Source organism: Symphodus melops (genome assembly GCF_947650265.1).
Source record: "Symphodus melops genome assembly, chromosome: 7".
Lineage (NCBI taxonomy): Eukaryota > Metazoa > Chordata > Actinopteri > Labriformes > Labridae > Symphodus > Symphodus melops.
The window spans coordinates 26,756,897-26,773,670 of NC_136697.1; the positions used below are offsets into that span (position 1 = coordinate 26,756,897).

General features: G+C 45.4%; 1 protein-coding gene across 7 annotated transcripts in view; it reads right to left on the bottom strand.

Annotated features, from left to right (window-relative positions):
• Positions 1 to 16,774, bottom strand: part of LOC306826777 (tripartite motif-containing protein 16-like) — a 71,815-nt gene that overhangs the window by 40,098 nt on the left and 14,943 nt on the right. For 4 of the 7 annotated variants that reach the window (XM_079348308.1, XM_079348310.1, XM_079348307.1 and 1 more), the window contains exons 4-9: positions 7,193 to 7,313; positions 6,082 to 6,226; positions 3,797 to 4,157; positions 3,322 to 3,648; positions 2,070 to 2,110; positions 41 to 414 (exon numbers count right to left, since the gene is read on the bottom strand). In XM_079348308.1, the coding sequence (XP_079204434.1) occupies positions 41 to 414; positions 2,070 to 2,110; positions 3,322 to 3,648; positions 3,797 to 4,157; positions 6,082 to 6,226; positions 7,193 to 7,313 (1,369 nt within the window). Of the gene's footprint in view, positions 1 to 40; positions 415 to 2,069; positions 2,111 to 3,321; positions 3,649 to 3,796; positions 4,158 to 6,081; positions 6,227 to 7,192; positions 7,314 to 11,962; positions 11,997 to 12,359; positions 12,810 to 13,103; positions 16,483 to 16,774 lie in introns of those variants that run through there. The other 3 variants (XM_079348311.1, XM_079348313.1, XM_079348312.1) reach the window with 3 other exon arrangements.

Genomic DNA, 16,774 nt, shown 5'->3' on the forward strand with positions numbered 1-16,774 from the left:
CTTAGTGAACATCATTATGACTTTGAGTTTTTTTACTCACTCTGTGTCGGTGATGACGTAGCCGAAGACGTCGTCGTCAGCCTTCTTCCTGCCGGCTTTAACGTCCAGCTGGAGTTCAGGAACGTGGAGCTTCTTCTTGTGCGGCTCCTCGTACACTAACGAAGCGGGAGGGGGAGCCACCTCCTTGATCCAGCCGTGCACCTCCGACACTTCCTCCACAGACTGGGTGGCGTCCTTCTTCTGCACCGTCACCCCCGCCTCGCTTGTCCGACTCTGGACGTTTTCTAAGCCCACCTGGAGGCCTCCGGGCGTCTCCATGGAGGCGTCGTTACGAGTCCGGGCTGACAGAGAGTCAAGGGAGGACGTTTTGTCCAGGTAGGCGAGAAGTTTGGAGAAGAGGTTCCCGATCTCAGGCTGAAGAAAAAAAATATATCAATAACCCCCCAATGATGACTACTTTTCAGAAAACATGTGCTCAAAAAGGCTGTTTGGAGATTTTCCCGTTATGACATCACAAAGGGCAGTAGCCCCTCCCCCAGGTGGGTGACACTCCCACAGCTAGGTGTTTGTTCTGCCCTCTGAGTCTGCCTTCTCACCGTAAACAATAGGACATGGAGCCAGAAAGCAGCGAGTACACCCGAGCCCTTCCAGAGAGGGGGCGTGGCCAGACACAGCTCATTTACATATTTAAAGCTACAGGCACAGATAACAGCCTGTTCTGAGCAGGGCTGAAATAGAGGGGTTTATAGGCAGAGAAGCCAGCACTTTAACGCAGCATGTTTCCCTTATCTCTGATCATACAGGAAGGTCACTTTAACATTTCAGTCCGTAGATATCTCACACACTGGACCTTTAAAAACAGGCGACTCCTCTTTTACAGTCTTCTAAATGTTTGTTTTATACTTTAATAAAAGGGTTAAAACTCTGCAGCTGGTAGACAAAGTTACAAAAGGAAGTCGGAATAAATCGATGTGATGATAAATGATTTAAATTATAAAGACCTTTGGACCAGTCTTTGAGACGAATGAGTTTGTGGTAAACCTCCATAAATTACAGATTCAACGACGCTTTGTTCAATCAGGATCTTTTGTCTCACGGCTCACAGTGAACTGGTGGGAGTGTTCCTGTGCTGGAGATCTTGCGTGTAGGAAATAATTACCTTAAATCAAAGAACAGCCAAACTGTCAAAGTTCACACTGACAGGTTTTATAATGTGCTATTATTCCTTTGTAGCTAGCTTTTAGGGGGGGATGATTTGTCTCGTCAAGATGGAGAAATCCGGCACCGATACTTTATTTTAATTAACCTGTTTAAAGTCAGGACAATATACACAAGGAAGACAACACACTTCAAACATCTCTTTAAAGTTTGAAACAACAAGTACGATAAAACACAAATTTGCAAAATCATCCCGAAATTAACGTTCGTGTTTGCACTCGTTATGACTTCAGAACCAGGAAGTGGAGAAATCTACAAGATCACGCGGGAAGATAAAGAAGGAAAAACGTGCAAACAACATGCGGCTTCGTCTCTCTGAGGATGAGCTGTCGATCGTTTGGCGCCTGTTTTTGACGTCATGTTTGATAAAGTGATGGGATATATTCGACTACCTGTCCTTATATAGTCTTTTATTTTGAAATTGACCGGATGCTCTGTGCGTTTATTCCTCTGACTTCCTGTCCAGGATGTGATATCCCATCCACAGCGTGCACAGTGTGTGTGTGTGGTTTGGTCCAATAGAGGCAAAAGGCCTCCAAAGTAGAAACTAAAAACTTGCTTTAAAAAGAAGAAAACATTTTGAATAATCTCAACTTGTGTCGACTTTATAAAAAGATGTCGTTTTCAAAAGTCTCTTGTGTACAAAAAACCTCAAAACTTTCTGAATCCAGAAATGTAAAAGTGCCGAGTTGCTGTTGAATCACAGCAGCTGATGTCAAACACAATGTGAATCTCTTCAGAGACCTGGAGGCCGTCGGGTTCGTTTACACACAGTTACATAACTGGCTATCATGTCAGCCATCTTGCCTTTATTTTTCCCCTTTTTAAAAACCCACTAAATTAATTCTTACCTTGTCCTTCACACTCTGCTCCTCTGCGTCCGCGTGGCGCTCTGTTCGCAGAAAAAGAGACGGAAGGAATTTTTTTAAGCATCGAGAACAAACAGAGAGGAAACATTTAGAAATGTCCTTGAACACGTTCTTCAAGCTAACGCAGGTCGTTCCTCTCTACTTCAACCACGTAAACAACGTCTGCGGGTTCTTGCCTCTAATAGAAATCACTGTGCTTTTTTTAAATGTAATTTAATAAAATCATGTTTAGAGCAGAGAGCAAAGAATGCACGAAAAAAATAAAGAAATAACGACAAAGACGTCGAGAAAAGTTCAAGGAGAACGTTTTTCGACTTTGAAGTAGCATGTCATGTGATGTAGCTGATCTACGGTGGCCTTAAAGTGCTACTTCTTCTCCTCTGTCGCCCCCCAGTGGTGACACAAACGGCGAAACTCCACTCGGTCTTCGGTGTCCCTTTAAGAATAAGCTAAAGACCCGGCTTAGCTAATGTTCTCCAGATACACTTTTTTAAGATTTTGGTTGAAGTTGTCTTTAGGTCCTGGCAGTAATTAATAACTCGCGTGCTCTGAAAAAGAAATGAAATCAAAAAAAAAAAAAAATCTGCAGCAGTTTGTAAGACTGTAAAAACTTCGACCAATGTCGGCACTCTGCTTCGAGTTTTATGAACCAATCACACGCCTCCCCGTCTCCCTGCTCGCTCTCGAGCCCACACTCTGCATGAGCTGAGGTCCGCTTCTGCACCAATGGCACGAGTGCACGTAAGTGAGGGGGCGTGGCTTTAGAGGGAACACAGAGGGGACGGGGGGGAAGATGGAGCACTGAGGGAATGCTACTCTCAAAATCATGCTAGTTTTTTGAAAATGACCAACCCTGACTTCCTGTCCTGACAGGAAGTGGTGAATGTTGTGCCTGGGTCTAAAAAACATGAAAAGCTTCTCTGCACGTCGTTGCAGAAGTTTCGTTACAGCTTTCAGAGAGCAGGTCGTTTTGTTTTGAAACTGCTGGCTGAGCAGTACTTTCACCCGCGGTGTAAATATGTTCAGTGGTCTCAGAGGAGTCCGGACCCTTACAAAGAGGCCATGTTTCCACCGCACTCAACAGGAAGACTATTTATTTTCACATTGATTTTTATGTTGCAGTCACCAGGAGCTCCTTCTTTGTTCTACCTACACAATTACATTCGTACGTAACGGCTCTTTGCTCGATACTCTAATCGTGTAAAAAGCACTAAATTAATCTTTGTGTAATTACCTTGAAGGGCTGAAGGCGCCGTTGAAGTACTCTCCTGTGGCTTCGCTGTCGGAGCGTTTTCAAGCGACTTCGCCTCCTCCTCATCCTTGGCAGCCTCCTCCTCCTCCTCCTCTTCGTCGTCTTCCTCCACACTCCTCTGTTCTTCCTCCAGGTCTCTCGGTCCAGGTCTGACCCGCCTCGGCCCCCCGTTTCTTCCCCGGTCCTTGTCGACCACCTGCAGGGCTTCGGCTATCAGGCGGGACAGCTGGTCCACGTCCTGCTGCGTCAGCGCCTCCACGTCCACGTGCTGCCGGCCGACGTTCTTCAGGACCTTCTCGATGAATCTCTCTGGAGGAGGACGCAGAGAGGAGAGACGGGTCGGAAAGGACAGAAAACAAACACTCGGCTGCTTCCACTCGAATCAATAAAAACAATAAAACACAAAAGGAATAAAATGAAAAGTTGAAGGATGTGGAAGCTTCTTTAAGTCCCGTACCGTCCACAGAGGTCAGGGGGTCTCTGCCTGGAGCCCCTTGGGTTCTTCCCGTCTTCAGAGGCCGGGTTTGTAAGGTCTCCGTTTTGAGCCCGGAATTTTCTATTCTGTTGCTGTAAAAAGGCCGCAGGCGGGGCGACGGGCCCCCCTGCTCGTCAGGACTCGCCACGCCGCCGTGCAGGGACAGACGCCCGGAGAGAAAGTGCCTCAGGGCCCCCAGGAGAAGGTCACCCTCGGCCTGCGTGGCGAGGAGCTGGCCGGGCGCAGGCCTCGGTTTCTGCACAGGGAGGAGGGACGAGAGAGGCGACCTCTGAGACGAAGGCTGGACCACGGAGCGATGTGAGTCCGCGGGGAAACGGTCACTCTGAAGGAATCAAGAGAAGCAGGGCGCCATTTAGACAAAACAAAAACAAAGAGTACAACAAAGATCAAAAAGTACAGACTTTAAAAAGTGAGGGTGGACACGAGGATGAATAGAAACCCTTTCACAATAAGAGTTTCTCCGTCTTCAGATCTCTAATTTACTGGATGCATCAAATGACGCTCAGGAGGAAAAAAAAAACACATGGTCAGTTTCACCTCACTGAACTGTGCTGTGATTGGCTACTGCTTTTTGTCTCCATGGTTACCACCCAGGAGCTGCGTTGGTTGGATCGGTGGTCTTTCATTCGGAGGAAGGTCGAGGGTTCGATTCCCCCGAGCTCCTGCAGCCGCAGGTCTGATGCGTCAGAAAAATGTCAGAAAAGCATTTTCACTTTTCACTAATTCTGAATCTTGTTTCGTCTCCATGGTTACCACAGCCCAGCTGCTTAAGCCGGGCCTACGCTTCGCCCCATTTAGACTGAATTTACACCCGGTAGCGCCCGTCCAATCATAGCCCAATTAGTACCCAAGATCAACAACAGCGTCCGATGGCTCCATGGTAACAGCGTCCGATGGCTCCATGGCAACAGCGTCCGATGGCTCCATGGCAACAGCGTCCGATGGCTCCATGGCAACAGAGAGTGTGCATGTGTGACGAGTCCGCTCGCTTGTTATGATTTAGCGGCTCGAGATGATGCAGGAGCTTCATTTTGATTTCATATTAAATTCTTTCATCTCACATCTGAGGAGGAAATAAAAGCCCCCCTTTAAAAAAAACACATTTATGTAATCATATTAACAGATCCATCAGCTCCAACAAAAGCAAAGAGTCACCGTCGGATCCATTAACGCCCACCTCCGAGCACAGACACGGTACAAAAATCCGTAATGGGCAAATTAACATCACAAAAAAAAAAAAAAAAGGCATAAACGCCGACGTTCCTTCTTTATGATTCGTCTGTGCGAGGCTCCTTCTGATTCCTCTGTGCCACAATGTTGGTGAGCTTTGGACCCCCCCTCACTCCTCCTGCTCCTTTATCACCTCCACCAAAACGTGAACCTGGAGAGAGAGGGGAAAAAAAAAAAAAGCCCACAAGCCCTGAGCGTCGCCTGCAGGCTCCACGCCATCCTGCTCCTCTGTGCGGACATGCTGGAGGAGCGAGTCACGTGGAGGCTCATTCATCACAGGCGTGAACTCCTGAACCCTCTGCTGGTTTTTATTAGGCTCCCAACGGTCACGCTGTGTGTGTGTGTGTGTGTGTGTGTGTGTGTGTGTGTGTGTGTGTGTGTGTGTGTGTGTGTGTGTGTGTGTGTGTACACAGAGACAGGTGGCTGTGAGTGAGGGGAGGGGCTACATGCAAATATAGAAAAAGGAACGTCCCACCTGCTTTGCCTCTTTTTGAAATGTGAAGCCAAAGTTCGGTGACACTTCGTCCTTCTCTTTGTCATTTACTTTAAGGACTGTCTTCTCCTATCACATCAACAGACTACCGCCCCCTGCTGGTGTGGAGAGTTACCTCCTCTCACACATGGCGGTGACTACAGACGGCCTTCGTCATCGCTCGTCAGTCAGGATCTTTAATTGTTCACTGTCGTAGTTTTTTAAGTTTTCACATATAAAATGTGTTTGGCTTTAAAATACAGAAAAGACAAATATTGAATAAAGAAGCAACTTATGGCCCGTTTGTCTGCAGCTTCTGAATAAGCTCTCCCTGCATGAAAACGTCTGATTGCTTATTTAAATATGTGAAATAGTAGCGATCGTTTTTTATTTTTTATTTTCGAAAAATGTGAGAATTTTTTTTTTTTTAAATCTTTCGCTACAACAAGTTATCAACTTCATCGAGCAGACACAAAGACGATCTCACAGACATCCAGAGGAGGGAAAACAAACAAACAAACGTGCGTGTGGTGGATTCTCTCACCTCGCCCGGAGCGCTCTGTCCGGAGGCGGACGACGTCTTGGGAAGAAGTCCGAGGTGTTGGAGGTACATCTGCAGGTTTCTGCTCAGCTCCACCTCCACCGGCTTCACCCTCTGGTCTGCTGGGTCCATCACTTCAGCTACCATCCTAATACAAAAAAAACACTATTAAAAACCAGTACGGTAACCACGGCAACGCAGATACAAGTCCTCGTCACTTTAAATCCATTTGCAATGTTTCAGCGGCAAAACAAAACAACAAATCCTCTTCTCTTGTTGCTGCAGCTTTAAACAAACTGTGAATCCAAACGACCTTCAAAATAAGACGCGTCATTAAAACTCGTTGCTGGTTGTGGATTCACGTCGGCTCACAGGAGAAACAGCTTGTCATGATTTAGTGTTGATTTCCTGTCGTGTCTTTTCGTTCTCACGTTTCCCTGCGTGTGTTTATATTTAGTCGTCGGGGTGCGTTCAGATTCTCCCTCCCATCCACTTTCACTCGCCGTTTGTTCCTTTAACCCTGGAAGCAGGAAAGTGGCGGCCATGATAAGAGCCGTTCAGGAAAACTACGGATCTGTCAGAGGAGACAATCTGCACGTTGATTTGACTTATAATTAGTTACAGCCTTTTTGATTTATGTCATTTCTTTTAATTGAGGAAAACTCTGAATTGTCTTTATGAATCCTCCTAACGCCTTTCCTTAACCCCAGGAGGGACAATCTGCACCCAGAGACTAAGGAGACGTGGGGTAATCAGAAACAGGTGAGACTAATCAGGGTCATCAACAAGGAAGACAGAACACAAGAGGACGAGTAGAAAGTAAAACCTGACACTGAAAACACTAAAACTAAAACAAGATATCACAAAATAAAACAGGAAACACTTAAAACTAGGAACCTGAAAAGTAACAGAGAAAACAAACTTAGAAGGATACAAGGATACAAGGATACAAGGATACACACTAAAGAGGAAACACTGAAGACAGGAAATCAAGACTAAATCATGACAGTGGTCTAATCTGGAGTTTTATAAATAATCATGGATTATTGGATTAAGACTGTCTGGACCACGTCGGGACATTTAAAGTCCAGCTTCCTGCCCCCCCCCCAGTGACCTGCTGTCCGAGCTGTACGCGGCTCCGCCCTGCTGCTGCTGCGGCCTGTAGGGAAGCCTCCTCAGCTTGGACAACTCTTTGGACAGAACCTGCTGAGTGGTGTCGTCCTCCCAGGTCAGACCTGCACACACACACACACACACACACATACACACACACGCGCACGTGCACACACACACACACACACACACACAGAGAAGCTTTAGAGGAAGAGGACACACAAGGAGCTCCATCCTTTATACGCAGCCGATTAGAAACAAGCAGCTCCTGAGGAGGCAAGAAGGAAGGAAGAGAGAAAGGAAGGAAGGAAGGAAGGAAGGAATGACAGAAGAAAGACATGGAGGAAGAGAGGAAGGAAGGAAGAAAGAAGGAAGGGAGGAATGAAAGAAGGCAAGGAAGGAAAAATAAGAGGATGGAATGAAATAAGAAAATGGAGCAAGGAAGGAAGGAAAGAAGGCAAGCAGGAAGGAAGAAAGAGAGAAAGGAAAGAAGGAAGGAAGGAAGAAAGAAGGAAGGGAGGAAGAAAGAAGGAAGGAAGAAAGAAGGAAGGAAGGAAGGAAGAAAGAAGGAAGGAAGAGAGAAAGGAAGGGAGGAAGAAAGAAAGAAGGAAGGAAGAAAGAAGGAAGGAAGGAAGAAAGAAGGAAGGAAGAGAGAAAGGAAGGGAGGAAGAAAGAAAGAAGGAAGGAAGAAAGAAGGAAGGAAGAAAGGAAGGAAGGAAGGAAGAAGGAAGGAAGAAAGAGAGAAAGGAAGGGAGGAAGAAAGAAGGAAGGAAGAAAGAAGGAAGGAAGAAAGAAGGAAGGAAGAAAGAGAGAAAGGAAGGGAGGAAGAAAGAAGGAAGAAAGAAAGGAAGGGAGGAAGAAAGAAGGAAGGAAGAAAGAAGGAAGGGAGGAAGAGAGAAAGGAAAGAAGGAAGGAAGGAAGAAAGAAGGAAGGAAGAAAGAAGGAAGGAAGGAATGAATTAGGAAACGCTTGATGAAGTCCTGCATGTTCTTTAACAGAGGACGAGCGTGCAGACGTTGAGCGTTTCCTCTCCGCTGGCGAGCATTTCGGCGTCTCCGTGTGTGAGAGAATCAGAGCGTTTGTTCCAAAGCTTCACAGCGAGGATACAAAGGAGCGGTCTGATGAGCTGCTTGGACACTCACGTCTGCTTCTTATGCTTAACATGTCTCCAAACAGCTTCTTGGCGCCCGCACAGACGAGCGGGCGCCAGCAGCAGATGGGTTAGCGGAACGAAATGTGAGAGGAAATATGGCGGCGACGGCGGCTCAGAGCACAACATGAAGCGAAGCCCTCGGCAGATGAGCGATGACGTTCCTGAAAGACTCGAGTAATCCAGACTGCGGCGCCAGATGTGACGCCACGAGACGGACGAACGCTTTCAAACCAGAAATGGAGCTTCGCTGACGTCGCCTGTGAAACCTGAAACTCACAACGTCTGAGCCGAGAGTGGAACTGATTTTATTTTTTTAACTATGTGGTTTTTGATACTCGCACGTTTTGAATACTCGAGGTGGAGACGCGGGGTCAAAGGTCACAGCTTGGAGGGGCCGTTGGGGGGACAAACTAAAGGAAACAGCAGCTGAGATTTTAAAAAACGCTAAAAACTGTAAAAATCGACTCTGAGCACGTTTAGCTTTAAAGCTAAAGGAAGGAAAGAAGGAAGGAAGGAATGAAAGAAGGAAGAAATGGAGGAAAGAAGGAAGGAAAGAAGGAAGGAAGGGAGGAAAGAAGGAATGAAAGAAGGAAGGAAAGAAGGAAGGAAGGAAGGAATGGAGGAAGGAATGAAAGAAGGAAGGAAGGAATGGAGGAAGGAATGAAAGAAGGAAGAAATGGAGGAAAGAAGGAAGGAAAGAAGGAAGGAAAGAAGGAAGGAAAGAAGGAAGGAAGGAAAGAATGGAGGAAGGAATGAAAGAAGGAAGGAAGGAATGGAGGAAGGAATGAAAGAAGGAAGAAATGGAGGAAAGAAGGAAGGAAAGAAGGAAGGAAGGAAAGAAGGAAGGAAGGAATGGAGGAAGGAAGGAAAGAAGGAAGAAATGGAGGAAGGAATGAAAATAGGAATGAAAGAAGGAAGGAAAGAAGGAAGGAAGGAAGGAATGGAGGAAGGAATGAAGGAAGGAAGGAATGAAAGAAGGAAGGAAGGAATGGAGGAAGGAATGAAAGAAGGAAGGAAGGAATGAAAGAAGGAAGGAAGGAATGAAAGAAGGAAGGAAGGAATGGAGGAAGGAAGGAAAGAAGGAAGAAATGGAGGAAGGAATGAAAATAGGAATGAAAGAAGGAAGGAAAGAAGGAAGGAAGGAAGGAATGGAGGAAGGAATGAAGGAAGGAAGGAAGGAAAGAAGGAAGGAAGGAATGAAAGAAGGAAGGAAGGAATGGAGGAAGGAATGAAAATAGGAATGAAAGAAGGAAGGAAAGAAGGAAGGAAGGAAGGAATGGAGGAAGGAATGAAGGAAGGAAGGAAGGAAAGAAGGAAGGAAGGAATGAAAGAAGGAAGGAAGGGAGGAAGGAAGGAATGAAAGAAGGAAGGAAAGAAGGAAGGAAGGAAGGAAGGAAGGAAAGAAGGAAGGAAGGAATGAAAGAAGGAAGGAAGGGAGGAAGGAAGGAATGAAAGAAGGAAGGAAAGAAGGAAGGAAGGAAGGAATGGAGGAAGGAATGGAGAAAGGAATGAAGAAAAGAAGAAAGGAAGGAAAGAAGGAAGGAAAGAAGGAAGGAAGGTGCTGCTTGTGAACATGTAAGGGAGGCGCTGCTTGGGGCCCCTGAGAGCTGAAGGGGCCCCGAAGCTGAAGGGGGGACTCAGTTTGAATCCACACGTGCGCCCTCAGCTCTGCTCGGCCCCTTTTCTTTAAGAGTAACGACTCTAACGGCGCTCGCCTCTCTCCAACAGCTGCACAGCGTGTCAGGTCGGCCGCCGCCATCAACAGAGCGGCGGTGGCTGAAGAAAAACGGGCGTTAGCGGCGGGTGAACAGACGGCATCTTGACACGAGAGGTTAATAAAGGTCGGACGGCTGATATTCAAAGATTCGAGTGGAGAGGTGGAAGGTGAACCCCGTCTGAACGGATGAATAAATGAAGGATTGGCGTGCGGCGGCGGAAGTTTGTACTTTAAAGACTTCGTACATTATTCAAACTTTTTCTCCTCCTAATAAAGTGATTTACTCTTCTGTGTATTTTCCCTATTTTGACCGGATTGCATCAGTCTGTGTTTTCATAACAAACCAAACTGTGTGCATGGCCGACCCTCTGACAGACAGGGAGGTGACGCACACACACACACACACACACAAACACACACACAACACGGCCGAGTGCCTGCTTCACACATCCTCACAGGTGAGCCCGACGGACGCCGAGGTCAAGTGGACTTTCAGAGTGAAGTGAAGAGGAGCAGCTCTGACCTCAGAGAGGCTTTTTAAAAACAGCTTCACAAGGAAGGCCTCAGAGGTCTCTCTGTGTGTGTGTGTGTGTGTGTGTGTGTGTGTGTGTGTGTGTGTGTGTGTGTGTGTGTGTGTGTGTGTGTGTGTGTGGGCGAGGGCTGAACACAATAGCAGCGACAACTGTCTGGACTGTAAGCCCTTAGAGAGGGAGAGACAGCAGTACATGCAGTTTGCTAAAACTTTCATCTTTTCTGTCCGTATCCATCACTCATCTGGAAACCATAGAAACATCTGGAACCATAGAAACATCTGGAACCACAGAAACATCTGGAACCACAGAAACATCTGGAACCATAGAAACATCTGAAACCATAGAAACATCTGAAACCATAGAAACATCTGAAACCATAGAAACATCTGGAACCACAGAAACATCTGGAACCACAGAAACATCTGGAACCACAGAAACATCTGAAACCATAGAAACATCTGGAACCACAGAAACATCTGGAACCACAGAAACATCTGAAACCATAGAAACATCTGGAACCATAGAAACATCTGAAACCATAGAAACATCTGAAACCATAGAAACATCTGGAACCACAGAAACATCTGGAACCACAGAAACATCTGGAACCACAGAAACATCTGAAACCATAGAAACATCTGGAACCATAGAAACATCTGGAACCACAGTGACTTCTTCAACATGTTGAGTTAAAAAGGTGGAAACACGAGCAGGCCGACAATCAGACCTGAAATAATTTGGAGATAAAAAAATGTAAAAAAAACAAACAAAACTGACGGATGAAAATAAGGAAAGGAGGGAAGAAGAATGCAAAGGAAGCTTCGAGGGTCTGAGAGAGAAAGAAGGAAAGAAAGATTTAGTCTCTAAAATAAAGGTGAAGTCAAGCTGGAAGGAAGGAAAACAGAAAAAGAAGGGAAGAAAGACTAAGAAGGAAGGAAGGAAGGAACGAGCAAAGGGATGATAAAAGATGGAAAGACCTCAAGACTGAGGAAGGAAGGAAGGAAGGAAGGAAGGAAGGAAGGAAAAATGTTGATACAAATTGAAAGAAAGAAAAAGTAGCAACAAAAAGGAGATAGGAGAGAACGAAGGAAAGAAGGTTAAAGTGAAGGAATAAAGGAAACAACAGGTGCGGAAAAAAAAAAGTGAGAAGGAAAAATAGGAAGGAAATGAGTAGATGGATTAAAAGAGGGGAGGAGTTGAAAGGGAGGGAGTGAAGGAAATAAGTGAATATAAAAAAAAAAGAAATGTGAGATCACTCGCTCTTCTCTAACAGCGTCTGTCACGTGACGCCGACCGTTAACGTCTGTTCAGAGATCAACATGAACTTAAACGAATCCAGAGGGGACAAAAAAAAACCTGTGAGTTCGCCTGCGTCAGGTGAGGAGGACGGATGACGACACATCTGGACAGAAAAAAAAAACAGATGTTGTAATCGAGGTTTTGTCGTTGATCACACAGCTGCATGATGAAAACCAATGAAACGCTCACAGACTCAGAGCGGACTTTCACACGAGCCTCTTCCTCCCTCTAGTGGCACATCGACCCTCTGCAGTTTGTAACACAAGTCAGAAACAGGTGTGACATGGACCTGTGTGTGTGTGTGTGTGTGTGTGTGTGTGTGTGTGTGTGTGTGTGTGTGTGTGTGTGTGTGTGTGTGTGTGTGTGTGTGTGTGTGTGTGTGTGTGTGTGTGTGTGTGTGCAGACTTAGGAGACTTAAAGAAGGAGAGAGGAGGAGGAGAAGAAGCGAGGTGTTTCATTGACTCACATGGCTGATTCGACTTCAGGCCTCAGAGCTCACCGTCATGAGCCGAACGGATCCAAAGAAGCTCTTCAAAGACCGGAATGATTGTGCACACACACTCACACACTCATAAACCTGATTCATGCTTCTTGCGGTCGGCGCGGCGATATGACGCAATCGCGGTTGGCGCGAAAGCGCGAGGAGGGTCCGCGGAGGTTATGATGAGCGCACAGCCGCGCGCGGACGGTTCGCGCCGGACCAATGCTTGGTTACAGGACCCGGAAATACTTTCAGTTCGAATATTTAATTTTTTTTAAAAATGGAGGTTTGAAGAGATGTTGGCGGGATAAATCCGAAAATATAAAAATCTGTATGATCGCTCCAGTCGAGATTACAAAAACGTTAATATGACTTCCTCTTCATCAATATCACCGTCATAAAACGGTGTTGCCATTATTTAATTCGCCAAGCTATTTAACTAATCTATAAAATTAGTAATAAACAATGACGTCTCCAGTCTAAAAACTAAAGAAATTAGCAAATAATAATGTAAATTCATGCGCATCCAAAGTTTCATGACGCAGACGACAACAACATCGGAGCGCAGGAAGAATCACGTTCTTCTTCGCCGTACGCAAGAGGCATGAATCAGGTTTCCTCGTGACCTTCCCCACTCTCTGTCTGAATCCGTCCACTGTCACTAAAATAAAGGCATACTGTACAATGTTCAATCAAAACAATATAGAAGGCACAGACACCAATCAGAGTAAAACTACACAATGGATCATTTGTTTATTTATTTTGTGATATTTACGACTGCTGCTCAAGCAGGATAAGATTTGAACGTTTTACACTGTTGTTGAACATGCTACACACACAGGCTAATATTAACAAACGTGCTCAGACGGGATGCTATAGACTGGTGTAGTTTTGAGTCCTAAAACCAGGAAGTGAGTTAGCATTTTAGCGCCGTGGGTTCCTAACTCTAAAAGTCAATGTGGATTTTGAACGCGTTTGTGTTTAGACGCCTGAAATAAAGTCTGTGGTTAACACAAGCTGAAACTACGTTAGCTAAGACCCCACTTGTGAATTTTAAAGTTTTAAGCAAACTTTAAACAGCGGTTGCTAACGAGTAGCTAACTGTAACTACAGTGGTTGTCATGGAGACATTACACGTCATCACACCGGGAACTCTCTCCCTAATCCTCCTTACAGTCTCTAGTCATGTTTTCAGTGTTCTTGCAAATATTAGGTTAATAAACAACTTATTAAGCTAACGTTTAGCTATCTTGTCAAATCCACTGATTAGATCGATGAAGCGTAACGGTCGTGACGTCATTATAAACCGACCGCGGTGTAGTTAGCTTGTAGCATAACGTTAGCTTCTTACTTCTCTAAGCTGCATTAACTCTTCAAACTTCATATAATGATGTTCATCTGTAAAGATTATCCCGCTGAACAAAACAGCTACGCATCAGAAACGTGTGTTTGACAGAGTTTATTTTCTACAATGATCCAAAATCCAATGCAAAAATCCCAAAGGCGAATTTTCCTAGGAACCACCGGCGCCATTTTTTCGGGTTGGCCTACAAAAATAAGTCATTACTACACCAGTCTATAAGGAGAGACGTCAGCGTTGAATTATTTTCAAAAGCATCAAACATCAACTTTAACAAATCCAAAGAGCCATTATTACACTCACAATAAGCGCAGAACATGAAACCCTAATACAACACAATCACAGCTCTACGTCTTGAAGAAGCGTACTCAGTTTATGAGACGGGCGTACATGAAAATAAATAGAGGATTGTTTTGCGGCCCCCAACCTCAATCGAAGAATTTGAAGATTTTGTCCCGAGGTCTCATTCAGACGGCATATTTTGTTATTTTTCTTTTTCATGTTAGCAAGGGCTGAAAGATATTTATGAAATAGAAAATGTTCAGAATAATGTGTTGTTGTTTTTTTCGTTTTTTTAAACAGCTTTGACTATTTTCCGAAAAAAATTTTTTAACTATGAACTATGCAAACAAGCAGACTCTTATTTAAACCTTTAACAACCAGAGGTGAATACAGAAAGCTTTTTTTAAAAAAAACACGTTTCAGGATTGTTTCTGAAAAAAAATAAAAAATAGTCAAAGAACAAAAAAATTTTTTAAAGTATTTGATGTTCTTTTATTGAAGGGTTCCTTTTGTGAACCTTTTGATTCTGATCTACAAAGCCTGACTATTTCTACAAAAAATTAGAACAAAATAATTTCTCACTTCAATAAGTCATTGTGTATTTACGTGGCCTGTGGCCCGCGAGCAATTCTAACACGTTAACTCCGGCTCCCTCTGCTCCAACGATCTGGACTTCAAGGTGGTGAGTCGCAGGTCGTCTGAACCCCCACTACTTCAGCTCACACAGCGCAGCGTTGTCCCCCCTTGAAAAGTGAAGTCCAAGTCCGGCGTAAAGCGGCTGAGTGAACGTGGTCTGGACTCTGTGGAGGAGAGTCATGTTCTCATCCACGCTGTAGAAGCACAGAATACCTGCCTTATGGTCCAGGAACACGCCCACTCTGTACGGGGTCGTACCGCGGATCGGAGTGGCTTCATCATTGTGCTTAAATTCAGCTGCAGAATTTAGAACGCAATACAATGACCAAGACTTATCATTGCACCCAAATGCACATTCCTTACAGTTCCCAGATCTGCTTATAGTCTTGTAAGCAACAGCGATTGAGACAAGTGCATCCCACTCCACCTCCCAGTAACAACGTCCAGTCAGGCTCTCTTTACTCAGGACCTGATAGAGGGGAATAAACGTCGTCGCAGGCTGGAGAAACAAAGGTTTACGGAACTCCTCTGTTGTTATTTTACGGTTCCCGTCAGACAGTACAAGCCACGGGTGTGCCGTACATGGATCCAGTGTGAGAGGAGACGCATACTGTAAGAATTCCTCTCTGGTCCTCAGTTGTTGAGACAAAAGAGCGTCCACTTCAGTCACTGTCCGTACTATCTTTGTCCATTTGTCTGTCAGGACGTCCTGTAGTTTATCTCTGACTTCTGACACAGCTGCTGTCACGTCCTCAAAGTACGTCAGAGGACGGATCTTGGCATCAGGTAAGTCTGTGGACCCGGGGAGTTGCGACAGTGAGGAATACTTGTCGAGAAACTGGTTGTCTTCTTTTATATGTGAGAGCTTCTCCAGTTCAGCGTCTTTCCTCTTCAGCTCAGTGATCTCCTGCTCCAGCTTCTCCTGACGCTCTCTGACTCGACTCACTTCAGTTTGCTGCTGGGATCTGACCTGCTGCGTCACATCAGAGCGTCTTTTCTCCATGAGACGGATCAGCTCAGTGAACATCGTCTCACTGTTCCCCACTGTTTTATTCGCAGACCGGTTTATAGCCTCCACCTCCTGTTGGAGCAGCTTCATGCCCTTCTTACTTTCGTGAATTCTCTGCTGGATGTTTTGTCGACTCACCTTGATCCCTTTCTGCTTCTCGCTCCTTTCTGCTGCAGCTGAGACTGTGTCGTGACCTTTGTGTTCGTCCATTAAACAGAGGAGACAGATGGACTTCTGATCAGTACGACAGAATACTTTAAGTTCCTCATTGTGACGAGAGCAGACGTTCTCCTGGAGCTTCTTGGAGGGCTCCACCAGCTTGTGTTTCTTAAATGAAGCTGCTTTAAAATGAGGCTGGAGGTGATTCTCACAGTAAGAGGCCAGACACTGCAGACAGGACTTACAGGCTTTCAGTTTCCTCCCGGTGCAGACATCACAGGCCACATCTTCAGGTCCAGCATAGCAGAGATCAGCAGGAGCAGCTTGGAGTCCAGTCTTCTTCAGCTCCTCCACTAAAACTGCTAACATGGTGTTTTTCACCAGGACAGGCCTCGGTGTGAAGTCCTGTCTGCACTGAGGGCAGCTGTAGACTCTCTTCTCATCCTGTGTATCCCAGTGGTTTTTAATACACTTCATACAGTAACTGTGTCCACAGGGAATAGTCACCGGATCCTTCAGTAGATCCAGACAGATGGAACAAGAGAAAGCCTCCCGGTCTAGCTGAACTCCTTTCTGCGCCATTTCTCTGACAGAACACACAATCGAACGTTTCACTTCCTCAAAAACAGAAACTGGTTAAACCTCTCGGTACAGCGTCAGGCCTGTGGAGGGAGGGGAACAGAGACACATCCGTGTTTGTCAGCAGGTCTTAAAGTGACAGTGTGCAGCTGAAACTACAGCATGACTTTGTTTCAAAGTCCACATCACAGACCCGACACGTCTCCGGTGCAGGATCAGCGGAGCTCACTCTGATGTGCAAAATAAATTCATTTGGTTAAAAAAAAACAACAAAAAAAAACAGGGAAGAAGAATACAAAAGACGGCTTTGTTGAGAGTCTGAGGTCATAAAAAAAAAAAAAAAGTGGTTTACAGCACTCTGCCCTACTTCACTTT